At 38.0% G+C, this 16,119-nt stretch overlaps 1 protein-coding gene across 4 annotated transcripts in view; it reads right to left on the minus strand.

Annotated features, from left to right (window-relative positions):
* The window catches only part of NELL1 (neural EGFL like 1), a 374,882-nt gene that overhangs the window by 229,213 nt on the left and 129,550 nt on the right, over positions 1 to 16,119 (minus strand). For all 4 annotated transcript variants that reach the window (XM_083598461.1, XM_083598460.1, XM_083598463.1 and 1 more), the window contains exons 6-11: positions 15,110 to 15,182; positions 14,311 to 14,393; positions 9,303 to 9,437; positions 8,270 to 8,372; positions 3,551 to 3,624; positions 444 to 543 (exon numbers count right to left, since the gene is read on the minus strand). In XM_083598461.1, the coding sequence (XP_083454587.1) occupies positions 444 to 543; positions 3,551 to 3,624; positions 8,270 to 8,372; positions 9,303 to 9,437; positions 14,311 to 14,393; positions 15,110 to 15,182 (568 nt within the window). The remainder of the gene's footprint in view (positions 1 to 443; positions 544 to 3,550; positions 3,625 to 8,269; positions 8,373 to 9,302; positions 9,438 to 14,310; positions 14,394 to 15,109; positions 15,183 to 16,119) is intronic.

The raw sequence follows: 16,119 nt of genomic DNA on the forward strand, positions 1-16,119 counted from the left end.
GGTGGCATTGTTTGGGTTGTAACTCCAACTTTAATGTGAACATTAAATATAAACTTTTTTAAAAAATAAATATGTTACCATCAGAACTCAGTATTGCTCAAATACTGTTTTTTTGTTTTTAATAATGGGGAGAAGGGATGTTATTTAAATGGGTTTATATAATGGTATCAATGTGTAGGAAGTTGTACATGCTTCACAGACTGTATCTATACAAATTGAAAAAAAAGTATATTAACTTCCCTGATTTCAAAACGCTCTACAATATCCCCAAGGAGCTTTGATGTCTGACTAATATTAAAGGTCTTTTATGAACTCCAGTTAATGCATAAAAGGCAACCAAGACAACACCATAAACATTACAGTAGGCCTTTCAGATCCAAATCAAACATTCTTTTAAGCAAGACACAATAACTATTAACAATGCCTGCCAACATCCTACTTACCTTTGCAAACACTGCAGCACTGATTCTCTGGGAGGATGTAATCTTTTTCCGAGCAGTTCAATGGAGGACAGGTCTCTGTTACTTTTACTAAAATTCCATTCTGGAAATAACAACGTTTTAAAGAGTTACACTGATGAAAATTCCACGGTTGCTTCTACTTTCTGTAATCTGTAATCAGGGACTGACATAAACAAAGGCTGCATACATACGAGACATTTAAAGCACATTCTTCTTCAAAAGAATCCTGGGAACTGTAGCTTGTTAACGGTGCTGGGAACTGCAAATCTATGGGGTAAACTACAGTTTCCAGGATTGGACAGGGTTACACAGTAAGGTGTGTATGCAGCCAGACTATGACAAAGAAAAGTAAGAGGTACTGGTCTGATCAGCAAGGACCTCGTTGTACTCAACAACGCCCAACATGCCCAGACTAACTATCTGTTCTCTTTGCAGAACGTTGTTGCCTTAGCATCAAACTAGTGTGGAATTTTTGATGAGTGAAAGATTAAGAATATCAATTTGAGAGAGAACTGTTTTCCCTCTAAAGTTCAGTAATACCTGGTTGTCATGAGATGTTCACAAAAGAAAAGCATGGGAAACGCATTGACAGCAGACACCCATGATACTTCCATGCAAAATGGGCAAGGAAACAAAAAGGAAGGCAGCTCTGAAAACTAGCTCTATGATTTCCACAGCTTGGAAGCAATTAAAAAGCTATTCATGCCTTCACTAGTCAAAAGCAGAAAACATGTAATTATGATGGGTTGCCCACAATATTGTCTACTATGGTACAATTGATACTTTGTTCTACAGCAGCTGAAATGAAAACCTGACTTACCAAGTTACTTAAAAAATGCATTGCTACTCTAGGCTCACAGGCTGAGAATCAGTTAAGCACAAGGAACCATTGCTATCCTTACCTCTTCTTCACTTACAGTAAATACATATGAGTCTTTTGCATATGATAGATAGATACGCCAAGGGCAATACCAACACAGCAAATAAAATGGCAGCTGCTGTGCCAGTATTGAAGCAATGGCAGGGTTAGATACTTCATATATTATGTGATAAAATCACAATTAGCACTAAAGTGAAGATCAGATACTCTTATCACCAGAACACAGTAGCTCATATCTAGTTTTCTGCTAAGCCTAGAGGCTTTTTGGAGTTTCTTATAATTCTTTTCTGCACATTTGCCCTGATTTGCGCCAGGGACTCAGCGGCTGCCCTCCATGCCTAGTCAGCAGCCGAGAGACAGATCTCAAGTGTTTCCTGAACCTCATAGTACCCCAGGGAAAAAGCTAACAAATAGCAGCCCAGCAAACAAAGCAGAGACCCTCTGGGTGCCATGGAGGATCCAGATATTATTGTTTTGAGAAGGAACAGAGAGGAGAATCTGATGCAGATGAAAACTCTTCTGGATGTCTGATTTTGTAGCCCTTTCAGGCTACTGTTGCTGTTCACTGTTATCATGAAGGTATGGGCTGTAGGAACAAGCATGCTAGGTTCCCCTGCCCTGTGGTCATTCTCATGATCCTCCATGAATTGCTTTGTGAGTGAAGGAATGACCGTCGGGTGTGGAGCACACTTCCACCCACCAGGTGTGCAGCACACTTCCACCCGCAGACAAGCCACAGCTGTCTGAACATCACACCCTCTATCTAACCTTTGCTCTCTTAGTAGTCTGCCATGCCCTGTCTGTGACCTTTGTCTCTTTCGATTAAACATTGTTCAGGGGGAAAGTGACACGGTGGAAACAGGTGCCAAAATAACTTTGTACCACCCCCCCGATCTCGCGATTGGAAGATGTGTAAAGGGCACCGTCCAAAATGTATCTGACTGGTTTTGCAAATTGGGCTAATAAAAAGAGCCTCGGCAGAGCTAGCTAGGAGCTTGCTTATGCACAGCTCACCTGATGACCAACACCTGTCTCGTGTCCTTCACTTCAGTGAGAAGCAGGGATCCTCCTGAATATCTGAAAATTCTCCACATATTTAGATACTTGATTTACACATTTCACACAGCAACCCTCCAAGGAGAGCTAGTCCATTTACTCCTGAACCACCAGCATCAAAACATTGAAGAGGACAGTGTCAAAGCAGTAATATATTTCAGTTATTTAAAAAAAATCATGGTAAATGTTATTGTTTAAGCTGAACTGAAAAAGGAAAAAGGAAGTACGAAATAGCTTTAATTAACCACATGGGGCTGGTTCACATGGTCTGAAATATCATCCACTGCTGTCAAGAAAACCCTCTTGAGTTCAATTCAGGATTGGGCTCAGAAAACCAAGCTATTTTCCCCAAAGACAGAGAAAATCACTTGGCTTTTCTGGCCTCATTTCTGAGCACAACAGGACTTCTGAGTATCCCCTTCCCTAAATGCCCCGAGGCATTTAAAAGTATTAAATGCTTTATAACTGAAGCTGGAGAAGATTACTTTTGTTTCAGATACAGACTAGCACTGTTGGCTAGGCAAATTTCCATTTCTCATTCTTTCTGTAAGTTCAATAAGATATTCCCCACTTTATGAATGGCCTTGTTCTATTATGTCTCTCTCTGAACGCCATGTCAAGGAACAGAACCTGCTCAGTATTGACAATCACCACCTTTACTGCTCATCCAGGTGAGATCTGTCAAGCCCCAAAACTCTATGCTTTTAAATGCTTGGTGAAGAACTTAAAGGCTTAGTTAAAAATAATAATTTGTTGCACTTTGCAGTGCATTTTCCTGTCACTTTCCCACCTGAAAAAGTCTTCTTTTTTTGTGGATCTGTTGTGCTATCACACCAGAACACTTTAATCCTACTCTAGTTGTGCAAAGCTAAATTTCTGGTATGCGCTTGAATCCCTTTCACAATAGTGACAGCCTGCAAGTAATGAAAGTCAAAGTGTATTAGAATTTATGACTCATTCTAAAAGTGTTTTTTCTGTCAAAAGCATTTGATGTAGAGAAAGTAATATTGCACACACTTTGCTGTACCATGCTGGGCATGCAATAAAGGAGATACCACACATGTTTAAAAGTGAAAGAGTGAACAATTGCAATGTAAGTCCTACAGCAGCCGTAATGCTTGAGACTGCAGTCTTAGAAGGTTAAAAAACTTACACGACATTCTTTGCAGTTCTTGGTTAAAATCCTCTGACCTTCTGCCAACACTTTTCCTCCATAGATGCATTTGGCTAGAATTTTCAAAATAAATAAAAACATCAGTATTTAGTAGTAAGTGCAGATAAATTATACAGTTTGGTACAAACAATATTGCTTTAAGTCAATCTAGATGCACTGTGGTAAATATGATGTACTCATTTTGCTTTCAGTAGCAGCCAGTGTTAATTGCTCACATTTATTTTGACTATAATAGTAAATTCATTACAAAAACTATTATCTTGAACCATTTCACAACTCACTCTGACAAACTAGGCTACTTAGTGACCTGAAGTAATAGGAGAAGCAGAACAGATATTGAACTCGATTCATTAACAGAATTAGTCATGGCAGTGACATTCTGTGGAGCAGGCACAGTACATTTGTATTAAGATATGCCTGTATGGGCAAAGTATTGACAACCTGGATGGACTTACTGGATCACAATATATAGATTCTGATTTATCTACACCATATCAAGACAGGTGAAAACAGAACCGTGCCCCTGTGTAACTGGAGCAGTGTCTCAAGTGAACCACAGGTATTCATTAACTATCATAATTGATTAGATCACTGCTGGAAATACAGAGCTAACAAACACATGGAAAAAGGAAGACACCATAGAAAGATCCACACTGATGACTATCTGTAACATTAAAATTACGGTAGCTTCTGGGGCATATGGATCTAACTTTTCTTTGCTGATTGCCTTTTAGAAACTTTTAAAAATGAACTAAAACTCAAATATTGTATTTCTTAAAAGGTAAAGGTAAAGGTAAAGGACTTAACCCCTGACAGTTAAGTCCAGTCGTGAACGACTCTGGGGTTGCAGCGCTCATCTCGCTTTACTGGCCGAGGGAGCCAACGTTTGTCCACAGACAATTTTTCAGGGTCATGTGGCCAGCATGACTAAGCCGTTTCTGGTGAAACCAGAGCAGCGCACAGAAACGCCGTTTACCTTCCTGCCGGAGCGGGACCTATTTATCTACTTGCACTAGACGTGCTTTCGAACTGCTAGGTTGGCAGGAGCTGGGACCTAGCAACGGGAGCTCACCCCATCACAGGGATTTGAACTGCCGACCTTCCAATCGGCAAGTCCTAGGCTCAGTGGTTTAGACCACAGCGCCACCCATGTCCCATTTTATTTCTTACATACTTTTAATTCCAGAAAGGAATGCATATATACAACAGACTTTATAATTGTCTGTTATGCTATCCTTTCCCAAGCAGAGGCCCCTTGAGCCATGCCAGATATATCTCCACGAATGAGGAAATATAATTCCTTTAAGGATAGGTAAATTTTAAAAAAAATTCTCAGTTCAGGGAGGAAAACCTGGAACAACTCAAAAGGCCTCTGTTTGCACAATATGGGTTGGACTGCTGTAAAAAGTCAGTCGTGCCAGATATAGCTCCATGATACCTGCCTTCTGAGGAACTACAGATCTGTATTTTGGTATAGAAGTACTGGTGCCAGAGACAAATATATATATAGTGTGACCAAAGTACAGATCTCTACTCAAGATGACAGGCACTCAATTCTTAAACAGACCCTCAGTATCCTTGAGATTATGGGTACTTTCAAGCAAGTATCATTTCTGGCAATGGAATGAATATTAGCTCCAAAATCTTTGTTTGGTTAGAAAAGAAATTGGCTTAGACACTGTTACTTCACGGGGTACATATGTAATAAGGTGCCCAGTGCTCCAAAATATTAAAGCTAGAAAAACTAAATTCCCCAAGGTTGTGTCATTAATACAGATAAATGAAAGCTTCAAATATGTTGTTGTTGTTGTTGTTACAATTATGTAACTTATTATCTGCCCTTCACCCTAAGGTCCCAGGGCAGGGTACATTAAAACACATTACAACACAATATTAAAAGCAGTTTAAAATAACTAACAATTTATACCCAAATGTTGCTTCCTAATAGCACAATGTATTACAAACTCTAGTTATGACTTCCTGACACATTTGCGTTACTGTAGCCATAATAAAAAAGAATGTCCTCTTTAACTCCAGTAAAAAAGGAATACTAAATAACATTGCTCTTTAAATCATTTCCCTTTCAAGAACCTCAAACACTGCAGAATGGGAGAAAACCTTACTTTTCAACCTTTCAAATGATATCTATAATTTTCTTTGGTAACAGTCATGCAACTAGGTCTGAGGTAAAAAATGAGAAATAGGAAAGGTGGTAATAGGCCTAGGGCAAGCAGAGGAACTAGAAATATTACACCATACTGAAATTTTATCCTCAGCAGTTGCACTTTACTTCTACAAATTCTCCCCATATACTGTCCATCAACTTCTAAATGTTACACCACAGTGTATGCTAGCAACAAAGGGTGTGTGTGTAAATCCTATAAAATATCTTCCTTGAAATCCATCTATACCACCACATTTTGACAATCAAAGTTTCACTTATGTGATTTCATCACTATTCTAATGATTGTTAAATGTTACTTTTTTGATGTAGGTTGCCTATTTTAAAGTTATGTTTTATTATCACATATTTGTATTGCATTAGATTGTTATAAGATGTACTGTGCCGGACCCCCTGTCTGACTCTGAGGAGGAAAGAGAGCCAGAGCCTGAACCTGCTGGTGGAGACCAGGTCCCTGAACAGAGTAGGGCGTCTCCACAGGTTGCTAAGGGAGTGTCCAAGAGTGAGCTCTCATCTCCTGTTAGAGTGATGGAGAAAGCTCACAGACGTGTCAAGTCGGAAGGGCCAGCTGATGAGGCGCAGGGAAGTGTGCCGGACCCCCTGGACTAAATTTGACCCCCCCGCACATGTACATTTTTTGTTTCTTCAGCTTGTAAACCGCCTTGAGTATTGTTAGATAGAAAGACGGTATACAAATTAAAAATGAAGATGACGATGATCTTTGAAGAATACAGCATGTCAAGCGTATATAATGATGACCTGCCTCCCAGCTAGACATATAAGAAGAAGAGGAGGAGGAGTTCAGATTTGATATCCCGCTTTATCACTACCCAAAGGAGTCTCAAAGCGGCTAACATTCTCCTTTCCCTTCCTCCCCCACAACAAACACTCTGTGAGGTGAGTGGGGCTGAGAGACTTCAAAGAAGTGTGACAAGCCCAAGGTCACCCAGCTGCTGCATGTGGAGGAGCGGAGACATGAACCCGGTTTCCCAGATTATGAGTCTATCTATTTAGGCCGTTCCACCATGATGCCATAGAATTTGTTTCAGAAGACCTGTCAACATGGGTATGATGTGATTCAATAGCAGATAGTGTGGTTAGGCAGTGGTGCTCACCTGATTTCCCATTATCTGTTGCTGCTGCTTACCAGGAATGAGGGTAGGAATACTCAACAGATTGGCTCTGATGGTACATTTGCATGGCACCAGGCTCTGCCACACCCTCTATCAAGCAGCAGCAAATCAGCAGGAGGCTAGATGAGCACCAACACCCAACTGTACGCTACTGATGTGATTAAGTCATACCCTTCTATATTAATATATAGATATAGTTGTGTCTCTTAGCCTATCATTTTTTTAAACAATTGGTTTTATTGAGACTCCCTATTTTCTGTTTGGAACTTTGCATTTTGTCTTATTCATCTGTTGACTGTAATAAACACCTGACTAACATTTGTGTGGTAAATGTGGCATTTTTGCAGCTACGGCTTGTAAATCATCATCTTAGAAAATATAAAACCTAGTTTTTGTCTTTCTGATGGGCACAGGGCTGGTGGAGGTATTTTTCAGCTTCAAATGTGACAGCCTATATAGCAAGGCTGAATGTAGACAAAAAGGGAAGAAAAATCTGAATAATAGTCAGACTTTGCCAGAAAGTCAGTTTTGATCTCAAAAAGCATGTTCTGTACTGGAGGGATTAACTAAAGATAACTGAGAAAAAAGAATCCTCCTGCATTTTTTAGGTAAGAAATGCTAGTTGCTTTAACTCTTTTTTTAAAAAAAATAGCTAATTATCTGCTCAATAAGCCCTAAGGAAAGACAATTACAGTTGACCATACTGTCAATGACTGTATGGACAAAGGGCAGAGAAATCAATCCACACAGTATCATCAGTATAGACAGCTTCAGTGTCTGGAACAATATGGAACCCAAAAACTGTCCCAAGTATATCATTCTGTCAAGATTTGCAATCAATTTTAATCAATGTTTACATCTATTTCTTCTAACAGATTTCCAAGTACACCAACAAGTTGAGATGGGTGTCAACCAAAAAACACAAAAGAGTAGGTTTGTTCATTCATTCATATTTTAATTAGAGGACATGAAACAAAAGAAAATATTGTGACTATATGGTTAAATTCAGTTCTAATTCAGATGAAATGACTAGTGGAAGAAACTGGGAGATGGCCAGGCTTATTCACATTGCACAAAGCCATAGTTTACCGTTCCTTTCAAACATTACCCTTATGTGTGCTGAATCATGTGTAAAAGTAAAATTTTACTAATTATGAATTTTAAGTCCATTACATGGTATGAGCATATTTTTTAACTCCCGGGTGCCTCTCTCCCAGAAAATGCAAGGCAGAGTCAAATTTCAAATTACTTCCCAGGGAGTAGGGGCTTCCCGAATTGAAGTGACATCACTCCACAACTTGACTACATAACTAACTAACAACAAAAAAGCATGTAAAATCAGTATGACTGAGAAAAAGAAGAGAGCACAATACTTATACTTACACTTGCACAATTTGCAGCACTGGCCTGTTAAATGGACCGGAAGGCGATCTGGCGAACAGTTCAATGGTGGGCAGGCCATTCGCCGGCACTCCACTACTCCACTCTATAAAAGAATAGAAAAATAGGATTAAAACACCTGCATAAAGCAGGGTTAGCCAACATGGTGCTTTCTAGATATTGTGGACTACAACTCCCATCATCTTTGGCCATTGACCACGCTGGCTAGAGCTGATGGCAGCTAGAAGTTTGTAAAGCTCTGCAGGGTACCACATTGGCTATCTTTGGTATAAAGTAATGTATATTTTAGGGGGGCGGGAAACATTCTAAACTTGTGGTAAAATTAATTAGCTTAGTTATGAATATTTGGATAAGCTATATTGCAACTACAATTTCACCATTCTGAAGCAACCATAATCATATCCAGCTGCTACCTATGCGAACATCTATTAAATTTCAGATATAAATTATTTCCCTTATTCCACCAATCACTAAGTGGGTTAGACAATAGAAGCCATCTACTCATTTTTACAAATATAAAATAACACCTTCACAGTCTCTGTCAATCATCTTCATTTTAACAAACAGTTTTCTATTTTCTTGGGCAAACAAAACCTCTCTTCTGATAGTTATCAAATAATTTCAACAGTACAAGATTTACATACTAATCAACTTTTGTTCCTCTGATGTTGAAAATAATAAATACCACGAACACAATATACATGTTGTTGTCATGCAAAATGCAACTCGTGCATACAATTAAGATAATGTCTCCTTTCCCACAAACTTCAGTAATACAATTCTAAATTGTACACAGGAAACACTGAAATGTTCAGTAAAAAACATAGGCATCTAAATACAGGAAAGAAACTGCTTTTAGGCAGGTATCATTTTTGATTCCCTCCCCATACTCTGTACATAATGCTATGCATAATGCCAATAACTAACCCTCCAAGTTGACATTATGTACTCAACAAACTTATACTGAATTGTAATGAGTCATCTTACCCCCATATACAAGTTAGAAGTTTCTTACTTTGCAAGTACAATTCCTGCAGTGATCATCTTCTACCCATGAGTCTTTGTCTCGATAGATCACTCCATTTACTTGACAAGTCTTCTGACAGTGACAGTTTTCCAACTGACTAAGCCTCATTTCTGCATAATTTAGCTATAAATGAAAGTTACTTGATTTAATTCCTGGCATTCATGCACATGGGTTCATACAAAGGAAAATAAAAGCACAGCTTAGTGATCTTCAGAGGAATTAGGTTTTATCATACTGACAAAATCACATGAAAACAGCATGACTTTAAGCTGGTATAAATCAGCCCAGATCCATAGAAGGCAATCGCATATGCTTTGCTAGTGTATTTAGTTCAGTCCAAATTAAAGAAACCTCTGTATATGGGATGAGGATCTCAGGGCAATTGTCTAATCTGTTAACTGGCAATCAAAGTAACACCATGTCTGCAACACATAATTATTAACTTTTTAAATAATAACTATTATGCCTATAAATAACAACCTATCCATTTAGAACTTTACTGTCCAATTCTTGGCTCTCTATTCTGGAAAATGTTAAGAACTGGAAAAGTTCAAAATGCTATGATCTGTATTCCAAATCCACTAGTCAAACCCGTAACATGAAGCTCATAGATGTAGCTCTTTCCCTGGTTCCCATCTGGCTTCCTGGAATTTATCAATATGCAGGATATGCAGCAGAATAAGGTTTGAATAGAATGCCATGGAGAGATGGACTGGGGAAGTCCCAAGGGAAGTGACTTGTAATGGATAATACATGATATATAAAATTATGCATGTCATGAAGTAAATGGATAGCAAAAAGTTTTTCGCCCTCTCTTATACTGCTGGAACTCCAGGGCATACAATGCAGCTGAGTGTTCGAAGATTTAGCACAGACAAAATGAAGCACCTTTTCATACAGCATATAGTGACTAAAGAATTCGCTCCATCAAGCTGCAGTAATGGTAACTGACTCAGATGGCATTAAAATAAGATTAGACAAATTCATGGAGAATAAGGTTTTCAATGGCTACTAGGGATGATGGCTATGTTCCACTGCCAGAGGCAGTATGCTGCTGAATACCAGTTGCTGAGAATTGCAAGCAGTGTTCTCAGGTCCTGTTTGTGGGTTTTGCATAGGTATTTGAGAACGGGAAATTGGACTAGATGGGACTCTGGCCTGATCCATTGCTTTTCTAATGTTAAAACACTTCCCCACCCCTTCCTGTCTGAAGCATATTATTCAGGCAAACTCTGCATTCATTCACAACATACCACACATCCAACAGTAAATATACTCCTGATAGGAGCCATAATTCAGACCAGACGCATGGCCTTTCCACTTCCAGCGTATGTTTTGAACATTTACAGCACGTAAAGGGACATAATGGGTATTACATAGAAAGGGTATTTTGTGCAAGAAGGTTGCACACTGCATAAGCAGCTTGGCCTCTGGATAAATATAGGAAGAGCACACTGCACACACACCTGTGCTCTCAGAACCATTACAAGTATTCTAGAAATACTTCCATAATTCCAGAAATAAATGAAACAACACCTACCCCTATAAAAGCAAACGCAAGGATAAAGCCCAGCACACTTTTGCTTTCAATTAGAAGGTTTGTCCGGGATGTTGGTAGGGGAAAATTTTGGTGGATTTTGGATATGTTGCTTAGCTAACTTTTAATAATGTTTTGAAATAATAAATATTTGTGTTCGTATTATGTATGTTATATTTTATCTATATTGGAGGCTCATGGTTGCTGGGTTGTCACTGGCTATAACCCAATGGTGCATGTAGGACACTGTGGGTCTTTGCATGTAGCAGATTATGCTTTCTGTCGTGTAGGATAGAATGGTTTTGCAGGTGAATTAATTGAATTAATTGTCAAAAGGAGAGGTGGTAGTCATTAGGACATGCAGCATTAGAAAAAAACAAGATAATTCATGGAGGAAAAGACTTATCGTGTATTTGATCTCATGTTTGGAAACCAATTGCATTTGAAACTGAACAGCAGATACTTCTGTTGCAGATGCAGGATTCATACATGGGACAACAGGCTTGGCCAACTCTTCAGTCTCTGTCTTCCTACTTGCCATGGTGGCAAGGGGAGGTGCAGTGCAAATTCCATAGTAATCAATCATAGTAGTCTTCCTTATTGAAATAATTTGATCCTAAACACTCCAGGAGCAAAGTAGCAATCTTTACGCCTTTAATCAGATTGAGTACTCAATTGTTGAAAGACCAAATCTATGTCAATAAAAGTAATCTGAGGCTATTTGTATTTATGGGTATAGAAAGAGGGGCTTCTTCACCTTTTTTATATTCTTAAAAAGAGAAAAGGTCTACTTAAAGGGGGTAAAGGGGGCATTTAAGGGTGAAAGAGAGCAGGCAAACCACATAATTTCATCATTAAATACATAATGTAGTAGCAATGTACAAGAGTGAATTGTTTTGTGACAGGACTTCAGTGTCACATCTCAGCCTTGAAAAATAACCAGCAAATATCAAAAAAATGAGACACTGAGCATGAGACACTCATCATAAAGTCACAACAACCTGATCACACAGGTGTGCAATTAGGGACGAAGGCTTCAAGCTTAGACACGACAACTGATATGTGTCATTTTAGAAATGAACCACTAAGTTTCTATTTAGCAATAAATAAAATGAGCAATTTTGCATTCTGCTTGCTTTTCTCTGACAATTAAACAAACAAGTGTGACATGTTCTCACTGGTCTATGAATGCAACAAAATACTAAATTTATGTACTGCAAAAGGCAATGAAACAGCAGTTCCTGGGAATATGGAATAAGAAGGTAAAGAGCATTCCACTTGTAGGGGTGCTTGTAACCTTCAGAATGTTAATTATGTATTATCTAGAATAAAAAAATATCAGCAAGAAAAATATAATTAACTGCAGCAAGGACAAGTCACTCAATGCACTATGTAATTGGCACCTACTAAGACCACCAGCATGTCTCAGAATAATTATCTCACTTTCCAGAAGTAAAATGAACTGAAATTTAATATTTTTCTTTCTCCAAGTGATCAAGTCCAAAGCATGCTGATTAAGACAGTAGAATTAAAACATGAAGATGGAAGATCAGAAAGGAAAGCATAAAAAGTATGGGGACATTAAACAGGGGTATACTCGGGGGGGGGGGGGATCACTGTAGAATGTACTGCCTTGTGCAGTTTTCATATAAACCAAAACCAAAAATAAATAAACAATGGAATGGCACTTTTAAGTTCCATTAATTTAAAAAGGTCAAAAGTGCATGCTTACTCAGAAGTAAGTTTCATTTTGTTCGACAGGACTTACTCCCAGCAAAGGCATTATAGGACTGCAGCCTATAAGCACCGGTCCACTGAAATCAGCAGGGCTTAAGAGGGCTTATCTTTGGCTGATTTATGCTCCAGATTTCAAACCATGAGCTTTGCAAAGATTTGAAACAGACAGTGGCCATGATTGCATGTCCTGCTAACCAGCGGTGAGCAGGAAGAAGCCATAGCAAACCTTGGGTACACAACTGGGGGGACTTCAGAGGCTTTTAGTTTGACTTTCATTTAAAATAGGCTTGTCAACGTCATCTAGACCAGGGATCATACTTTATGCCTGGTTAGTTTAAACAACCTAGATTTGTGGCGTATGGTTTAAAGTTGATTTGGTTTTGACCCTGGCCACAGTTATGAACCATGATCTCTGATCCATATGACACAACAAGCGGGCTTTAATACAGTGGTTCTCAAACCATGTGGTGCACCAGGAGAGGAGGGCAAGTGTGGCGGGAAGATTCAAGAACAATCAAATAAACATTTAAACATTTCAGTGTAGTGTAGTGTGTGTGTGTATGCGCAGAATATGGATAGACATCTTTTCTAAATGAGAGCAAGAGCATCAAGTACGATTGAGGACAATCCTAGCTGTGATCCAGAATCACTGTTTGAACAGAGTACAGTGGTACCTCAGGTTAAGAACTTAATTCGTTCTGGAGGTCCGTTCTTAACCTGAAACTGTTCTTAACCTGAAGCACCACTTTAGCTAATGGGGCCTCCCACTGCTGCCACATCGCCGCCGTGCGATTTCTGTTCTCACCCTGAAGCAAAGTTCTTAACCCGAGGTACTATTTCTGGGTTAGCAGAGTCTGTAACCTGAAGTGTCTATAACCCAAGATACCACTGTATGGGAGAAGACTCATTTATAATTTTTATTCTGGAAGTGTGGCCTAGATAAAACTGGTTTAAGAGAAAGAGGGGGAGGAGGAAGGAATGATGAAGTCATCCTAGCCTTATGTGAAGTTAATGGGAGTGCACTTACATTTGAGGTTTGTTCCTGCTCATGCATTGCTAAACTATGGTTTAGAAATGATGTAAAAACAGAGCCAGTATGTATACACAATGTTTTGTTTTATAATTGGCATTTTAATGCTATGAAAATGTGTTATTATAAACAAGATAAGCACATGGAACAAGAACAAGTGAAGGCAGCTCAGAAACAAAATAGGATTTAGACAGCATCTGATGAGCAGCCACTGCTGCCTGACTACTGGTAGAACTCCAATCCCAATGACCTCCACTTCTCATCATCATGCTATCCCATGCAAAAAAAAACACAAACCCCAATATTAGAACTGAAGGGTTAGATATAGAACAGGTTATTCACAATAACTGGAAGGGTACAGATTTTTATGTGTTTTATTTCTATGAAAGGAAACGAATGACATAGGAAACAACCATGTTTGACAACTATGCACCAGGTTAGATAAATACTTGTGCCTGTCTTGTTTTCTTATTCCATTAGGCAAACCTCAGCATCAGTATTCAACCACAATTCAAACAAAAAGGAAAAATGCATTCTTTGTGGATCAGTAACTTACTCTTCCATTTATAGCATGAAATAAGTCCTTGACATAATGATACATAAACTGAAAAAAGATGAGAAATGTGTACATGGTTGCCCAAATATGGGGAGCAAATGACAACTTGGATGTAAAACAAAGGTCAGATACCTACTTTTGCTGTCATTTTAGCCAGAAGTTCTTGCAAATCCATAATTCCTTGAACCAGGCTTAAGAAATCACTGCAGGTTGGACAGGCTCAATAAAGGAAGGAAGGAAAACAGCAGATAAAAACCATATTATACAAAACAAACTACCATATGCTTAACTCACTAGCTATTGATTCTAGCATTTGTAATACAAATATTACAAAGATTATAAGAAAATGAAAACGTATGGACATTTTAATAGAAAATAATATTAATAATTTAAATTGGGTTGTCTCGCACATCTATGACGTATTATTGGAAATATTGGAATCTTACAGTAACAGAAAAGCATGGGCGGAAGGGTGGTATCCCACAGTCTGCAATTCAGTCCAGTTTTCTCTGGCTTATAAGCAATGCAGCCATCAGAATGCTGAACAGACAAATCTGAACTGATCTGGTGTGATGACAGTAATGTGTAGCCTAGTTCAATGCAAACTGGAAAATGGGGGTCCAGAATTTGTTGGCTTTCCCAATGAAACTGTCATCTAGGTCACTTATAAGATCAGTTTAAATGAACAGAAAATAAATATGTGCAGTCAAACATACGAAGGAGTAAAACAGTTATATCTATAACTCCCCAGCCTGCTTTTACTGAGAAAAGTTGGCAAAACATAATCTTAGTTGTTCAACTACAAAGTGGTACTTCTCAGGAAGAATGTAACATTGTTGCACAACAAATGAATAGGCACTACAAAACACTCGTTTTTGTTAAAAGTATTTTTGTAAACTTAATTTTAAATATATATACTTAAAAGTGCTACTTACTGCGATTCAGATTAGGGCATTGTGTTATATATCCATTAGGCATGAAGATGACTTTCACATCTTGAATGATACCCTTTGTAACAGAAGAGATAGCTGGTAATATAGATTATAGTCATACAATTAAAATTGTACAAAATAATTCACAAGTTATGTCTTGATAAGGCATAACAAATTAATACAATCATACTGATTTACCAATTAAAATCACATGAACTTTTAAAAAAGATACCACTGAATTGGTAAATATATATAATTTAATTGAAGAAAGAAATTATAAATATAATTTCTTTCTTCAATTAAAAAAACCATAGCTTTTCATTTTTAAAAAAATTATTGGGTAGGTTTTGATGATTCATGAGTAAGTGAAGTTAAGTACTCTCATAGGCCAGAAGATAACATTTAACATCAGCTAACCAAAGTTATGCACTTTTAAGAACCAACTGTACTGGTCACTTTACACACTAGCTTAAATATTTCCTGGTCATTCACTATTTATTAATTTCATATTAAAAAATGAGAACAAAATACAATATTGTAGGTTCATACTGCTTGATCTAACAAAACTAGTTGACAAAATATTTACAGATTTTAAAAACAGAAATGTTAATATTATTGATTTGGGGAATAAAGTTTTAGAGCCCACTCTGGAACCTCATGGTAAAACATAATAAGTAACAACTGTTCTGGCAAGTAAAAAATTCTGAACACAAAGCCTGGTCAGCCATAGACCTTATGGTTTTCACTTTATATGAAAAGTTTAGTGAATTTATATTTCACTTAACTATTTTTACCATGCCCTTCAAATAATATTCCTAGGGCATTAAGTAAAGATCCAAACTCAACACCACAGTCCAGAGTGTGGCTAAGAATGCTTAAGTCTCACTATTTTCAATGACACATAAACTAAAATCATATGGTGAATTGCAGTCAGTCACATACAAACACATACACAAAGACAAGCAATGAAAACCCTATGAACGAAAACCTTTGAAAGGCCTATTAGAGAGCAA

The sequence above is a fragment of the Podarcis filfolensis genome, assembly GCF_964270895.1.
Source record: "Podarcis filfolensis genome assembly, chromosome: 1".
Lineage (NCBI taxonomy): Eukaryota > Metazoa > Chordata > Lepidosauria > Squamata > Lacertidae > Podarcis > Podarcis filfolensis.